This window comes from Panicum virgatum, chromosome 8K (genome assembly GCF_016808335.1).
Source record: "Panicum virgatum strain AP13 chromosome 8K, P.virgatum_v5, whole genome shotgun sequence".
Lineage (NCBI taxonomy): Eukaryota > Viridiplantae > Streptophyta > Magnoliopsida > Poales > Poaceae > Panicum > Panicum virgatum.
The window spans coordinates 51,572,763-51,590,009 of NC_053143.1; the positions used below are offsets into that span (position 1 = coordinate 51,572,763).

Sequence of the window (17,247 nt, forward strand, 5' to 3'; positions counted from 1 at the left end):
CGACCCATATACTACGCCGGCACGGATACCGGTCCTTGTACCACACACACGACACTGCACGAATACTTGGCACAGATATGGAAAGAAAACAGTAATACAACTTAAACATTACAGTCAATGACACAGTTAGCCAGAAATATTTTAATAACATGGTACTTAACATATTGTCATCAAATAACTTATTAACACTACAATTGTCATATATTATCATGACAAAAAAACACATAATTCCATGACTCAATCGTCTTCAATTGCACCAATATTTGTGCCGGGCTTTTTCAAGATCCAGCATGGATATTGTGCATCCGTGCAATCATTGTTTTCGAGCCACATATGGAAGTTTGGTACCAGTGTATCTTGGCCTATCATGTAGGACGACAAGGTTAAGTGGTTCTCAGTAGTAGATGCTACATATTTTATCACATACCATACGTTCGTTATTCACACTCATCTATTTGAAAACATGTGATCAGATGTTTTTGTACATACTCCGTTTATGATCTGAGCTAGGTTTCACTTTTCTTAGTATGGAGGTAGAAATCCTTTGGCATGAGATCAATGTCATGGCCACAAGTAGGAAAATTCACGGGTGGCGGAGGCAGAGATGTATCCATTGTTGGCCCATCCTCTACAATGAACACAGCCGCCATGCCCATTGACAAATGAAATTCGTAATGACAATGCATGAACCATACACCTGTATACCATAAATACAAATAATGAGTCGTTGGGTTCGTACACGGGTAGCCAACTAATATAAATAAATATGGGCGGCAATCTAAAGTAGACAACATCAAAATATCATTAATCTAGAATTAGTTTGATTGAAGTGTCATAGAATCCTTAGAAATTGACTCCTTAGAAATTAACTTCAAATAGACCCCGAGTATAAATTTTTGTGGCTATTCTCACAGTGCACCAAATAGAAGTCCAAACTTGGAGATATATTTTTTGATTAAATTTCCTATCTTATCCCTATATGAAGTTATCAGGTTGACTTCAGATCCCGAGTGTAAATGTATGTAGCTATTCACACATTGTTTTTGTTTCAGGATTTCATGCCCTACCAGACCTAGTTCAGGCGTGATATTGTATGGCATAATCTTACTATTACTAATTGGAGGTTCCTTTGAAGACTCCACATGAAACCACCTAGGATCCTAGGTGGACACTATAGAAAAATAGAGAAATTCTAGAAATTCATATAAAAATCAGAAACATCTAGCCCTCAATCCGACAACTATAATCATAATAGCCATTGGATCTGTTATCCTTCCTAACAAATTACCTACCTCTGTCATCATGAAAATAGAATAAATTAACACCTTAAACATGTATCTAAATTACCCACCTCTGTCATTATAAAAAAATCTGAAGTAAACCCCTAATATTCGTATAAATTACCCACCTATGCCAATATAAAAATAATATAAATAATCCCATAAATTTGCATAAAAATTATCAAATTATGTCATAGTAAATCATTAAAGCAACCCCTAAATCTGAATCTAAATTATATAAGTTCAACAAAATATTAGAGTGCACCAATATAAAATTCTAAATTACTATTTCTATCATTATCAATTTATTATTTATGTTATTGTTTATATAAAAATACTACCCACGATATATGTCACCATATATTGATATATGATGGAAGAGATAAGAATACCAATTCATAAACAAATGCTTCAATTAACATATTCAAACACATATTGACGTGCGATGCAAAATGAAATATATTGCAATAGAGATATTAATTTTAATTAGTCCGTGTGGGAGCATGGGTTGATAGTCTAGTAACTAGTAACAAGAGGAACTTTGAATGTCATGACGACATTCATGGTTAATAAAACAAAAGGAACTAACATAATGTTATACTGTCAATGAGGCTCAAACTTCTAGTTTTACCAAGATTCTCACTAAACTTCGTACAAAAGAGTTCACTACACTCTTTTGATCTATGGAGAACCTATACGAAGCTTTTCTATATGGAATGTTTTGCAGCCGGTGAGGCCAATATTTCTCCTTTTTGTTAGTAGGATTTTGTCAAACTTCATATATATATATATATATATATATATAGGAGCATAAGTGTTTTTGGGTGGCTCTGAAGCTTTCCATCTGGCAGCATTTTTTCTACAATCTAACCCCTTTACGCGCGGGATGCTTTTAATTTTTATTTCCTCTATTTGAACATTTTTGTTTTCAAAATATGGTAAGCAATTCCACATAATATTTTCCTTCTAGGCACATGAAACAAGGATTTAAATCTTATACGCACCTGGATTATTGGCAACGAATCGTATGGCAATCCACCCAAGATTTGGAACGAGCACAGTGTTCTTCACTGGTGGATTCACGTAGTTGTACCTGGCCCCATCCTTCACCGGATCATAACTGCCAAGCCCTTGCGCAAGCACAACCATGTCGTGCCCGTGTAGGTGCATTGGATTGGAGTCACCCTGTAGCATTGCAGTGCTCTGGAAGACTATCTCCACCACGGCACCTTGTTGGAACCGCCGGACCAACGTCGCCTTGTAGGTCGGCTCTAGTCGCATCTCCTTGGGTCCAAATGGGATTAAGGCTTCATCAGTGAAATTGTATAATTTTGGTGGCATCTTTGGAAGGTCTTGCGTCATGCCATGGCGGCCGGTGTGATAGTAGTGTGCTTCTAGTAGTGATTTCGACGTCGGGGGCAGGAAGGAGACATTGTTCATGGTAGCCACTAGGATGTCCTCGTCACTGTCGCCTCTCTTACAGAACTTGTGGCCTTGCTTGCAGATGGTGCCAAGGCCAAGCACAACGAACATGCGCTGATCGACTCTTTGTTGGACCAGAAGGTGCGCATGGTGCTGCAGGCTGGTCAGGTTGCTATGGAAGTAGAAGGATGTAACTGTGTCATGTATATCAGGCATCTTAGGCACTATCGGCACATCAGCTGAAGGACCCCGACATCCTACTTCTGTGCCACTGCAGGGGCCTTGGCTCACCATATACTGCACCATCCCCCTTGTGGCATACTCCGGAGTCTGGGTGTCAGGCAATGGTGCCTGATTTGGCAGGCCGACCATGTAGTACCTTCCAGGGTGTGCATCAGCAATCAACAGAGCATCCACTGTCTCGCCAGGTGCGATTGCGATGACCTCTGTGGTGAAGGGCCTGACATAGTTAGCATCGGCAGCAACCACAGTGAACTTGTGCCCAGCGATCTTTAGATAGAACTCAGAGAAGAGCCCAGCATTGATGATTCGCAGCAGGTAGGTCTTGCCAGGCTCCACGTCCAGAACGTAGCCTTCTTTAGCGACACCTGATCAGAGTTGCATTGAAGCACTTGGTTCAATTAAAAAGAATACAAATATTGGCAATCGGTTTCCACTGGACATGTATCCGATACAGTATTCACTTAACACAGTTGTAAACAGTCGATATCTCCCGTCTTTTTATCAAATTATCAGACAGAACAGCTGTTTAATAAATCATGCTAAACTGCCATTTAAATGGGCTACACGAGCATTTAAACAGAGCCTGTTTGCTATTGTGCAGTGTCTAAATGGTGTTTGAACAGGCTAAATGGCTGTTTATTAGACCAACAGAATACTTGCTTACCGGAGCAATTGAACAGATCTCCTACCAAGCCATTGACTGTGGAGGCACTGGCATATGACGAAAAGATGCTCTTGGTCATGTTCCTGGCCACCTCAGCAGGGTCTTTCTCCCACCAGTCCCCTGTAATCATCAGGATCATTTCACATCTATCTACTAGAAAGTTGCACAACCATGGAAAAACTGAAAAAAAAACAATTCAATTCACATAGAATATAACATATATATTTTATTTTGCCCGAATTGGGCAGAGTAAAAGTTGCTCCACAAGAAAGTTTATGTTCTCATATATATGGCAGGCAATCAATTTGTGAATGGCACACAAACCTATAATGACTGGGATCTCCCTATGAGGCTTAGGAAATGGATACGACGCGGCGCCATGCCTTGGCCGGATGATGAATGCGCCATGGAGAGTTGCCCGTAGGCCAGGGACGTGAGAATGCCACCATAGCGTGCCTTCCTGCCCGACAACATTGAACCAGTAGGTGAAATTTTTGTTCGGCATGATAGGGCATTGGGTGACCATCGGCACCCCATCAGCCCAACAGTTCCGAACCTGCTTCACTCCGTGCCTGCATCAGGAACCACAGAATGAACTCTTTTAAGTAATTAGAAATAAAAGCTAGATTACATTCGGAAAATCTATATATATTGTATTTGTATTTGGTGGAAAAAGCTAGGCAGCTCGAAGTTTAACCCCACGGGATAGAGTTTAGCATGCTAATCAACTAGTTAACAGGTGGCTAATTGTTCGATATCATGTGGAAGTCCATCTGACAAAAAACAAGCATGCATGGTCTCGGTCTATATGTTATCAACTCTATAGTGAGGCAAGAAGATTACATTGATTGAGTATACGGAAAATAATCATATCCTTTTTTTACTACTGTCAAGACCATGTAGCATACGAGTCTGTTTGATTGAGTGGTTTCTTTGAATTTGAGTTTAAATTGAGTTTGTTTGATTTTATTCGAATGTTTGAAACCTTTTCTTTTCCCTCTTTTTCCCTCTCTGTTCCGCGCGGCATTACTCGTCGGAGCAAGCTCCGATGAACCGAGCTGCTTCTCGCTGTCGCACGTCCCATCCCGGCCTCCAAATAGCCTCCTAGAGCCGTAGTTGAGTTCGCCGCGTCGTGCTCTTGTTCCTCGGCACATTGGCCTCTCCCTATAGCTCTTTTCTCTCAGACAGTTTTCCCATTCGACCCATGTCACACCCTGAAATTTTTGAATTTCAGGATGTGATTAAAATTAAAAATAAAACAACAATTTTCTCAAAATTTTAAAATTTTCTCAACAATTATTTTTCTTCACAGAGAATTTAGTGTAAAAGAAAATAAATATTGGTTGTTTTTCAAATTAAATGATGTTGTTCTTCTGGTGATGCATTCATGTCACATGCACAATGTTGTTGGGTATTTAAATTTTTCAAAATGTGTTCTATCATCAAAAGTTCCTCCCGGGAATTTTCCGGATTTTTCTGGATTCTTTTCCCATTTTCCCTAGAGTGAAATCTAATTTTTAGAAGCTCTTCCAAATCTTCTCATGAGCTCCAAATATTTTATTTGAGTTTATTAGGTCCCAATATATTTCTAGGATTTTTCCTAGAATTTTCGAGCCATTTGAAATATTTTTCAGACTTTAAATATGAATTCTAGATTTTTCTAGAATTATTTTAATTTCGAAAATAATTAATTCCGAATTTTAAATGGGCTAAGTCTATCAAAAGTACATAAATATCTAATGGACCTCAAGGGCCCATTCATGTGTTCCCTAATGGGCTAAAGGCACGTAAAGCCCATTAGCATGGGATGGAGGTTTTGTACCACATTGCTAGTTGATGTGGGATGTTGAGGCTTTTCTCCCTATATATTAAACCAACCTCTCATGGCAACTCCACACAAATATATAGACTACCCATAGGGAGGCTTCTTATTTGGGAATCTCTAAAATAATCTTTCCCCAGAATCCCACCATCCTTCGCATCCGTGCATCTCCGGCGAAATCCGACACCACCCTAGTGCTCAACTCGTCGTCCTCTTCGTCGCGGTGTCTTCCTTATCGCGAGTCGTCGCCATTTCGCCGTCGACCCCGTGCCTTCTCCTTGAGAAGTTCACCGCCCCAGAAGATTCTCAAGGTAGCAAGGGAGCTCTCCGACCTTTTTTTCCCCTCCCTTCTCGCTCCTACGCACACGCCCGCGCCCACCGCCTCTGCGCCGCCGCTAGCCCACCCCAATCCACTCCCGCCGTCCGATTTAGATCCAGCGGCCCGGATCTAATATGACCCGAGACAACTAAACCAAATACCGGTCAACTGTGGTCATTTTTGCAAATAAACCCCTCCGTTTTTCCAAAATCAACCCTCCGTCCATCGCAGTTCAAAACTATTTCTGTTTTAGTCCAAATCTTTACGGAAAACACCCTGAGCTTTTCCAAAATAGAACCCGCCATCCTTAGTGCGTTGTTTTGCAAGCTAGCCCCTGTATCTTAGGTTTAATCTCGTTTTAGTCCCACTACAAGAAATGTGGTGATCTATGACGAAAATTTTATGATATTTAAATGGAGCGTCACAATTGCACATAGGGGTGGTAAAGGGCCCAACATTTTGAACTAGAAAATCTAAGGATCGGGCCCTAAAAGGGCCGGGCTCTTAACATATGTATTTTTGAACTAAAAATTTTAAGGGCTTTATTGGGCTGTGAAGAGGCCATTAGGGCCATGGCCCATTACCACCCCTAATTGCACACAATCTATGACGAATTTGAAGGTATGGACCCTAGGCCCAGAACTTTATGACGTTTTATTGAATTCGTCACAATTGAGCCCACAAAATATGACGTTTTTACATTAATGTCATAGAAATCGTCATAGTTATTTATGTTTTAATATTAATGTGTAATATTGATGCTATATTTTGCAAGCTACTTTCATGGCGTGCCTTAATTAGTTATTTAAAAAATAGAAAACTAAACTTTTTTGTAGAACAAGTGGCAATTCCTCTTGTTGTCATGCGCCAATTGTGTGTGGGCCGATCCCTCTCTCCCCTTGTTGTCTTGCGCCAAAAGCCCAGACGCAGGGGGGAAATGCGCCAGCGGAGGGGAAAAAACAATCTCAAAGGGGAGAGAGGCAGGAGGAGAATCGAACCCAGATTTCAACAAACAGAAGCTGATGCCCGTCCACCACGCTGCGCCCAAACTTGTGTTCTGGTTTGGTACTAGTATTTATATATTAACATTTTCAAGTTTTAATTCAAAAATAAAAGACACACGGAGATAGCAATGGGGATTCGAACCCAGACCTTAGAGACAAAACTTAATCGCATTACCACCGGGCTGCGCTTCATTTGTGTTGCTGTTCGGTAACACAATAAATTATACTTTGTAACATGGTTCTACAATAACAAACATATATGCAATCCATCTTTTTCTTTTCAATCCGGAAGTAAATTTTGTAATTGGTATTACTCCCTCATAATAACTCCAAATTTGATGGTTCTTTTTTCCAAATTTTTCTAAAATCATGATATTTAATTTAGTAGCGTTTGTTTGGATGTTAATTGATATGTCTTGATTTTTTCCGTATAACATGTTTTCTTCCAACTTAATAGAGGATAGAAAAAATATATTTTTGAATAATAATCGCTAATATAACTTGACATTTTCCAATGTTATGGTCAACATAAGGTGGTGGGTTATGACGGAACACGTGAAGCTAAATATGATTTTATAGAAAAATCTCGTATCTGATTTGAGGTACGCATATTTAACGCAGGCAGGAATCGAACCAATTACCTCAGTCTAGGGCCATAGCAGTCCAACCTGCACCAGCCGTTTGCTTAAGTTATAGAGCACCCAAAATATTTTTTATTGCGTGATAGCTCCAAACTCCAGAGCCAAAACGTGGAAAAATAGAAGAGGAGAGGGGTTTGAACCCTGGTCCTCAAGTTAATAATTTATGTCCTTACCAATGCAACGCTCCAACAAATCTGTTGGTATCTGGTATTTATATTTTTATACACATGTACACAGTGTTAATTCGGAGAAAAAAAGGAATCCACGGAGCAAAGAGGATTCGAACCAGGGTCACATGGATTAAAGGCCGTGGCACCCTACCGCTGAGGCATGCCTTTGTTTGATATGGAGTTGGAAATTAAATCTATTTATATATGGTCTGAACTCTTTATATATACAAACATTTAAAATTTTCTTCTATTTTTAGGATATGAACTATAATAAAATGGGTACATATAAAATATTTTTTTTGGGATTTTTTAGATATTATTTGAGATATTTGTAGTTCAAATAGTAATTACTTCCAACAAGCAAGCAGAAATTTATTTAAATGGTAGAAAATACCAAATCTATTCCAAAATTCTTAAAACTCCTACATGGCAACTTAGATGTTGTCTATTACATGTAAAAATTGTATTGGGAGCTAAATGATAGATAGTTTTGCAATTTACTTCACAAGGTTGTCTTACTTAGATATTTAAAAATAGAAAAATAACTTATTTGCACAACAAGTGGTAATGTAAATCAACAAATGCTAATAGGAGGGTAAAGGTAAGATTGTGTCCAAATTTAAGGTATGTATGAATAAGAAAAGACTTCAGGGTGTACAAACTTCAAAGGTTGTGTTGAGTTGTATGAAACAATGTTAGAGATGCATCTATTTTGTGAACAAGGTATATCATATTTTTTGCAAAATCTAATGAAATTTTTATTTCGAGCTTAAACATCCATAAAAGGACTCTATGACAATTTTCAGAATTTTCAAAGAAGTTTTAGATATTATTACCATTATTTTATATTAAGGATGCAAGTAACCGTTTCAATTATCCCTAACAAGCATTTGGAATTTTCTTCCATTTTCAGGACGTGATCTATAATAGAATGAAGACACTTAAAATATATTTTTGGTATTTTTTGGATATTATTTGAGATAATTTTAGTTCAAATAGTAATTACTTTCAACAAGCATGTAGATATTTATTTAAATCATAGAATATACCATATTTGTTCGAAAATTCTTGAAACTCCTACATGGAAAATTAGGTGTAGTATTTTACGTATAAAAATATATTAGAGTATATAACATAATTATTTTTATATGTTACTTCAAAAGATTTCTTATAAACTAAACAAAAAGAAAAAAATATAAAACAATGAAGATATGAGACAAGTCTTATTCAGGCCCATATAACTACTTCAGCCCATACAGCCCAATTCGGCCCAACCCAAAGCCTATAAAACTACCCCTACCCTTAACCTAACCCTAATCCCCTCATCTCCCTCTCTACAGCCGCCACCCCCTTCTCTCCCGTGCACAGCCGCCGCCTCCTCTTTCTTCCTCCCGAGCGCCGCCTCCAGCCGGCTCCCCCTACAGCCGCCGCTTCCACCGCCCCTGCCTCTCCCCTGCACGCCGCACTCCTCGTCGCCTGCGCGCCGCATGGCCGGTGCTCGGCCGCCGCCCTCGCCAAGCCCGACGCGCCGCCGGCCCCTGCGCAGCAGCCGGTCGCCGCCCATGCGCGCGCTCTGCGTGGCCGCCGGATCGAGGAGGCCTGGCTGCTCGCAAGCTCTCCAGGCGGCAGCACGGACTCTTCTTCCCTGAGCAGGGGAAGATCCTCACGCTACCTGTGCTCAGGGCGAACAGCGGCGGGCTCATCGTCAAGTTCAACTCCCTGCAGGGGTTCGTGCCCAACCCTCTCCTCAGCCCCGCGCACTGGTGCAGAGGTACTAGTTTTATTTTCCTCCAATTCTCGCAAGCAATCCGCCACACATTTTGTGAGCATCCTGTGATTGCCAGGAAATATACGAGTAGTGGGTGATTTTAGTTAAGCTTTGCATGCAGACCCAAAAAGGCCCATCCAAGATGTTAGCAAGGACCTAGTAGCAACGTCCATTTCTGTCAAGGTAATTAAGTTTTCTTTGATTGTTCCATGGCACCATCAATTTGCTGTTGGGTGTGGCTATTTTTGTTGTAACCTATTAGGAGGAAAATGAAGGTTAGGTTTCTTGCGCGAGCTGGGAGGCAGGTTAGGTTTCTTCTGATACTGCACTTGATTTCTTTTATTTTCTTTTCTTTTCTTTTCTGAGGATTTCATTATGCTAGCATTTGGCCTGTTGGCTGGCTCAGTGCCAATGCCAACTAGATAGAAGTACAAGAATTGTGATTCCTTCCTATTACTTGGCAGGTCCAGGAAGTGTATTTGACATCTTCCCTAGACCAGGAGGGCATAAAGAAGGCTGTGCAAAGAGTGCTAGGGCGTGTTCCTTGAGTCTGACACACAGCAAGTAAGTAGAAACAAAGGTGTGCCTGTCCTCCCCAATTTTCTAACTATATATGAAGCATTATAGCAAATCAACAGTACTAGCAAACAGCCTGAAATATCCGTCACTGTCACTACACTCTGCTAAACTTTTTATCATCTCTGTTGGATACTACACCAACCAAAATCTGTAAATATTTGTGGCACAGCAATGAGTAGTTTAGCCATCCTTGGTGCATCCTCTACACAAGCATGTCGTTAAGCGGTGGTTCTATGTATTTGCTGGGTCTGCCTTTTGATGTCACTGCTTGGACTTGTCTGACTCTGAACTCTTGAGGCGGTTTTATGTATATGATGAGTATAGCAAAGTTTTATGTCAGCACTAACTTGTTCAGCAACTTCTGTATCTTCGTAGTACCTCCTGATTCTAGTTATGGCTTGATATTTTCTTTGCACCGCTGCTGCTACTGCTCGGATAAAGATTTATTCAGTTCGGTTTTGTAGGAGCGTTTAGGATTCCGTCACAAATTTAACTAAATCATGTATTCATCTGGTTTGGACCAGACCCCCTATCCAAATCGGTCCTTATTTATGGAACAATTTGCTGATTTAGGTGCACTGAACTGTGAACAAAATGCTCATCCAATGTTGACTACTTGACTGCGTATATCCTTCCAGTGGTGCTGAGGTCTGAGAGTGACCTGAGGCGTGTGTCATGATGACCACTTTAGCTCACTTGATTGATAACTAAAATGAGTTTATTGCAGGGTGCTGCTGATGATAACTTCTTTGCAAGCGTTCAGTCTATTGCAGTGTGCCTCTGGTATGCTTCGATTCTTCTTGCCTTTCATTATTATTATATGCATGTTAGCATGTATGCTTCAAATAAAAATGTTTGTCTTCAATTTACTTTGAAGAGACATGTATGTCTGTAACTACCATCTTTCTTTTGAGCAGCCAATCATTTTTATTCCTTACAATTTTCTAAAGTTAACTATGCATTGACATTAATTTTTGCAGGTGATTTAAAAGGTTAAAGAACTGGCAGTTAGAATAGAAGAGAAGCCTCACAGAGAAAAAATCATTGCTAGCCAAATGTGCTGCCACAACACTCATCAAAACTGATGTGGTGATGAAAAAGAATTCTTTGCTTCCTTAATTGCTGCTGCTGGTTCATACTCCTGATGAAACCTATCTTTTGTTGTCTCTGCTCTATTTTGTTTGTCTTTTTTCCTGTAATGTTAGGCTGCTAGTTTTGATACATGGAAAAAACCTTTATGTGATCCATTATTCTGATGTCATGATGTTGGGGTGCAAACATTATTGATATGACATTATAATTTTGGATGTAATTGCTTATTGTGACTTTTGTGCTGGAACTTTTGTTTTGTTAAATGGGCTGTGTATAAAGCCGATTTTGGTTAGCTAATAATAATTATTGGGCTGAAATCAGGCCCACTTTGAATTGGGCCCATTCAATTCATGGGCTGTGTTGCTGATGTCAGCAGCCACGTCACCTGCCACGTCACTTGCATGTCAGCCTCACTTTCCATGTTAGCAGCCACATCATCCTCCATGTCATCAATGTGTGATATGGCAATATAATCTGTGACGAAAATTATACTGTTCGTAATGTTAATTTTCGTCATAGAATACGGGCTTGGGTTGGGCTTCAGGGGGCCTAGAGACATTCCATGACGGTTTTAAAACGTCATGTATCAAGCAATCTATGATGAAAATTTAAGGAACGTCAAGAGGTGTGTTCTGTGACGCTCAATACATGATGTTATTTGAGATCGTCATAGATACTGTTCTATGACGGTTTTTCAATGAACTGTGACGAAATTCAATCGTCATGGATCAATAGATTTTTTGTAGTGTCCTTGGTGTCTTTATAGCTAGCCCCTTTTCTTTCAAATCTATTGCAAATAAGTCCCTAGAACTCTGTTTTAATCATAACTTCTTCGTTTCAACACCGTTTTCATCGATTCTCACGCTCACGTGATCCTTGCAACGTGTGCGATAGCTTTATGACCTTGTTATCCTCTGGGAGCACAGTTTTCTGTGTCTTGCAAATCTTTTCTGTTAGTCCTTAACTCTTTGGTTAATCGTGACTAATAAAATTCTGACTCACCGTTTAACTCATAGAATCGCCGTTTTAGCTCCGTTTTTCGCATTTCTTGCGCTCTCGTAACCGTAGCAGTGACCCCTATCCTTTAGTATGCTCTTTTTAAAGTCTTTCTTCTGGTTTGGTATATTGTTCTTAGTTGTATCTTCTTTTTTGCTTTGTATGTTTGCTCGAAGATTGTTTCGAGTAGAAGAATCGTTGTTCGAAGATTGAAGATCAAGAATTGCAAGTGAGCAAAAGCTGAAGAGCAGTGAAGAGCAGTAAGAGTAGCTTTTTGTTGGAGAAAGGCAAGTGATCCTAACCATCTTTCTATCTATGCTTATATACAAGATTACTTGATTTAATTGGAACATGGAGAACCACCCAAGAAAACCGTACAACCACAATACTATATGGCTCTAGTCTTGGCTAAGTAACTAGATGATCTATATGTCGTGCTGGGGCGTTTGATTGGTGGATTTTTTTTCGGGTTATCGTGCTTTGAGGAGCGGGTGAAGGAAGCTTCGTCTTCTGAGGTACTGCAGAAAAAGGGACCAGTGCGTACATATAGTGATTCTTTGGAAAAGACTCGTAGTGAATCCCTAGCCACTCACCAAAGGAAGTGTTTAAGGGCTTTGCAAACCCGGGCGACATGGGAAACACGAATTGTGGGTAAAGTGTACAACCTCTGCAGAGTTAAAACTAACCGGTTAGCCGTGCTCACGGTCAAGAGCGGCTTGGACCCTCACATGATTAATAAACTTAAAGATGAATATAAATCACGTTCTGGTTATTTCTTGTGGCCTTGCTGAGTACCAACCATAAGTGTACTCACCTTTACTTACTGCTGCTCAGAAGGAGAAAGTTATGGTGGAGTCTATTGAAGATGTTGCTGAGTTCTAGGCGTACACAGCCCCCAGTCGATTGCCTGTGAAGTTTGCAGCCTTCGTTTCCAGGATAAGCTGTAAACTCTGATAATCTTCTATTTGTTTTAATTCTCTTTTATGTGATATTGTTACTAATTATTCACTTATAATGTCTCTATATGTATGAAATTTGATCCTGACATACATATAGCTATGCATTCGGTTTTGTCCTTAAAACCGGATGTGACAACCCAAGACCGAAGTCGTCTCGGCCCAAACGAACTTTATGTTTCCGGTCTGTCTTGATCCCCTCTCCTCTCTTCATGTGCGGCTCCATTGTTTTTGGGCCCAAGCTCGCGGCACCTGGCCGGCCCAGCCCGAGCTGAAACCCAGGCCGAGTCCCAGCCCGACGCCGTTATGGGCGTGTGTAGCATGCCACGCTATGGTCCCGAGCGTCCCGATAAAGGACGAGCGCGTGAGCCCTGCGCGCCCTACCATACCACCACCGCTCCCTCGACCCCTGGTGGCGAACCCTACGACCCGTGCCCCCTCCTGCTCCCGAGTCACCAGGAACGCCGCCGCCGCTCGCCTTCCCCATCGCCCCTGCAGACACCAGCGGTGCCATCGACCCACTGCGCCGCCTCTCGTTCAAGCACCACCACCACGCGCCAAGCCTAGCGCCGATGATGCGCTCTGCTGACCGCACCCCACCCCTGCGCGCGTCCCCTCCTCACGTTCGCCAGGCCAGGAATGTCGTTGCCCTCCTGCTCACCTCAACCTGCTGCTCCAGCATGCGACACCCCCTGCACGGGATTGCCTTCACATCCTCCACCCTGACCGCGCACCGAGGCCTCCCATTTGCAGCACACGTAGCCCTGCACCACTCCTGGCGCCCCTGCATCAGTGCTATGTCTGTTGTTTAAGAACAGAATCATCGCCCTCCTTCCAGCTTCGTTTTTTGGCCGCCACTATGCATCTCCGCCATGTGTAAGTGGTAAAACGGATTCCCCTCGACCTCCTCTTCCTTTTCCCCCACTTTTCCCTCTCTTATGGAATAAGTCGCTGCAATTTTGGCCAGGAGCAAGCTCCTGTACGGCAGCCTGGAGACGAAGCTTTTGCAGTCTAACCCTGGAGAACAACGTAATAATTCTGTTCTTTGATTGTGTCTTGCAAAATCTGTAGAAAACCCTTAGTAGATTATATCTTTCCAGGCTAGCCCCAACCCTGATATTTTGTGGATCTAACCCTAGCTTTTGATTTATTTGTGAGCTCAGTTTTCTAAGTCTGGTAAAAATCAGCAGCTAACCCTTCACGCCTATGTTTAATCGTGACTAGGTCCCTACAACCTTGTTTCTACCGTAGTTTCTGCGTTTTAGATCCGTTTCAACCCGTTTTTGTTGCGTTAGTCTTCTGCTAGGCCAAGCTATCGTTTAGTAACGTTGTTGTGCCATAGTTCCTATATTAAAATTAAATATAGATTTAATATGATTAATGTTCTCTTATCTAGTGTTTTCAATTAAAATCCATTTAAGCCTTTACTCCGGTTTTCATAATTAATGTTAATTTGATTAATATCAAATCAAATGTGTTTATAATTTAATTTGTTAGTTCAACATGAATCAAATAAATGAAGCTTATAGTTTCTTTGTTAATACAAATCTTTCGTTAGCTGTGGCTTTTCAACCGTAGCTTCGTTTTCCGCGTTTCTTACATTCTTGTAACCATACCAGTGAGCCTTATCTTTTAGTACGCTCTTTTAAAGCTTTTCTGTTGTTTTGGTGTATTGTTCTTAGTTGTACTTGTTGTTTGCTTTGTATGGTTGCTCGATGATTGCTTCGAGTAGAAGGATGAAGATCATGTTTTCCAAGTGAGCAAGAGCTAAAGGACAATAAGAGTAGCTTTTTGTTGGAGAAAGACAAGTGACCCTAACCATCCTTCTATCTGTGCTTATTTACAAGAATACTTTGTTTAATCGGAACATGGAGAACCACCCAAGAAAACAATACAACCACAATACTATAATGGCTCTGGTCTTGGCTAATTAATTAGAAACTCTATCTTGTAATGGTCTTACCAAAAGGGCAAGAGGGGAGTGCGTTGATGGGGTATAGCTCGGTCCTCTTGAGGTGTAGATATAAGTCTTGGTTAAGGCATCTTCCTCATTAGGAAGTGTTATGACCATTGCGGCCTGAAACCTTAGCGGATAATACAAGTTAGGGAATCTTTGTAAAGGCCTCGTAGCGTCCCTATGCAATCACACCTCGGAAGTGTGGTATTGTGCCTGATTAACACAGCGTGGTTGGGTACAATGTTCTTCTGAACTTTTACGCGAATTGTGGGTAAAGTGTACAACCTCCACATAGTGTAAACTAATATATCAGCCGTGCTCGCGGTCACGAGCGGCTTGGGCCCTCACATGATTAATTGAATTAAAGATGGACTTAAATCGTATTCTGGTTATTTCTTGTCGCCTTGCTGAGTACCAACCATAAGTGTACTCATCCTTGCTTACTGCTGCTCAGAAGAGAAAGATGATGTGAAGTATCTTGAAGATGGTGCTGAGTTCTAGGCATACGCAACCCCCCCAGTCGATTGCCTGTGAAGATTGAATGCTTCGTTTCTAGGATAAGCTGTATAACTCTGATAGTCTTTTAGTTGTTTTAATTTCTCTTTTTCGTGATACTGTTACCGATTATTCACTTAAAATGTCTCTATATGTATGAAACTTGATTCTGACATACATATAGTTATGCATTCGGTTTTGTCCTTAAAACTGGGTGCGACAAAATTCATATACTCGACAACCCAGTGAGTCTACAGTTAACTCACTTGTCTTAATAATTCTATGAGCAGCGCAATAGCCGTATTTTCTGAAACAGAGGAGCTCATTTTCATGTGCCATAGAAGATTACCAGTTAGGCTGTGTGCTTTTCTATCAAAGGCTGGGAATTTATTCAAGCATTGTTGTATTACCTTGATGTACACTACTTGATATTAATAAATTTCCCTTTTCGCAAAAAAAGAAGATTACCAGTGGATCGTAATGTTGTACGGTGACCTGTTGACGACATGAACGGTCACCGAGTCGCCTTCTCTGACCTCAATCGTCGGCCCTGGGAGCTGCCCATTCACCACAGTGACCAGTGTCTCCTTGCACAGGCGCGTCATCTTTGTCTGGCTCACCTACATGTGTTTTCCAACAAATCAAGTAGTTGTCCGGGGATTATTGGTTGTGGATACGATTAACGGTAGAGGGATGCATGGATCGAATAAAGGCAGGAAATAAAAGCATCCCCATACTTACGACGAATGTGTGCTCGACGGATGCCGCGGATGCCAGTGGTGCGGCGGCTGAGAAGAAGAAAACAATGGCGATGGCCAGCACCATGGCGGTCACGGCTGCGTTGGGGAGGCCCCGCCTCCGGCCCTCCATGCTCGCCATGGTTGCTTACTTTGCTCTATGAAGTGCTTCAATGGGGGTGCTGCAGCTCTGAATGCTTTGCAAGGTAAACTGTATGTAGGAGGAGTAGTATATAGTAGCAGTTGGCCGGAGAAATGGCCGGCCAGACTGTGGATTCTTTGCTACCTATTAGATATCTGAGCCAATGAATGTTGTGGTCCTCAGCGTTGACGGTGAGCACACCATTAATTGAGTGCCACCCTAACAACCCAAAGCTCTACATTTTCAATGTTTTGTTTTGTCATCCTCTGTATGCATTGGCTGCATGAATAGGTTCACGTACGGACAAATAGCTGCATACATGAGAACGACCATAGACTCCACTATAAACAAGGATTATGTTGATAATCAGTTCTTGAGAACTGAGTGCTTTTGGTGGTCAAGTGGAGGCAGCGATCACGTGCAGCTACGTACGTACTGCTACGTGACATCTGTACTTGTGCATTAATTACTATACACCAACGGGCCGGGCATAGAAAATTAGCGGAAGTGACAGATCGGATCTACCGAAACGAATTTGATCATGGACGACGCTAGAGACAAAATCTTTGCTAGCGAGGTTGGGCCGAAGCCTACATCCCAGCCCAGGGGTATGACTACGGGTGCTTCTCCCTAATATATATCGCAACACCAGCCGCTTTTAGGGTCCTCGTAACATATCATCTACCTCCTGCAAACCTTTCGCTATGTCATCATGGTTACACCAACAATTCTTCTCTTCTATTTATGAGAAAATCTAGATTATAGAGTTTGATACAAACTCTATCCTATACTGCTAAATACAACTCAAATCCAATCCTAACCGAACTCGCACAATATCTAACTATATATATAAAAAACTGCTATTCAGCTTACAACGTGTTAAATAAGTATTTAACGCACTCCAAACCACTACCATCCCGCAACCGTAAAACTTCTCGTTCAATAGTAAAGTTTTACAGT

At 41.3% G+C, this 17,247-nt stretch overlaps 1 protein-coding gene and 1 long non-coding RNA gene across 3 annotated transcripts; one reads left to right on the plus strand and one right to left on the minus strand.

Annotated features, from left to right (window-relative positions):
* Positions 1-148: 148 nt before the first annotated feature.
* LOC120645134 (laccase-15-like) lies at positions 149-16,412 on the minus strand. Its single transcript, XM_039921897.1, has 6 exons — positions 16,150-16,412; positions 15,877-16,028; positions 3,934-4,181; positions 3,610-3,729; positions 2,285-3,310; positions 149-697 (listed from the first exon to the last, which is right to left on the minus strand). Exons 1-6 carry the CDS (start codon positions 16,285-16,287, stop codon positions 507-509), a joined length of 1,875 nt encoding a protein of 624 aa, XP_039777831.1. The 5' UTR covers positions 16,288-16,412; the 3' UTR covers positions 149-506.
* LOC120645135 lies at positions 8,878-11,267 on the plus strand. 2 transcript variants are annotated; one of them, XR_005664147.1, is made up of 5 exons: positions 8,878-9,336; positions 9,455-9,638; positions 9,798-9,913; positions 10,640-10,695; positions 10,893-11,267. It is a non-coding gene; the product is annotated as an uncharacterized LOC120645135 (long non-coding RNA). The 2 variants fall into 2 exon arrangements; XR_005664146.1 differs by having other exon boundaries at positions 9,455-9,913.
* Positions 16,413-17,247: the final 835 nt, after the last annotated feature.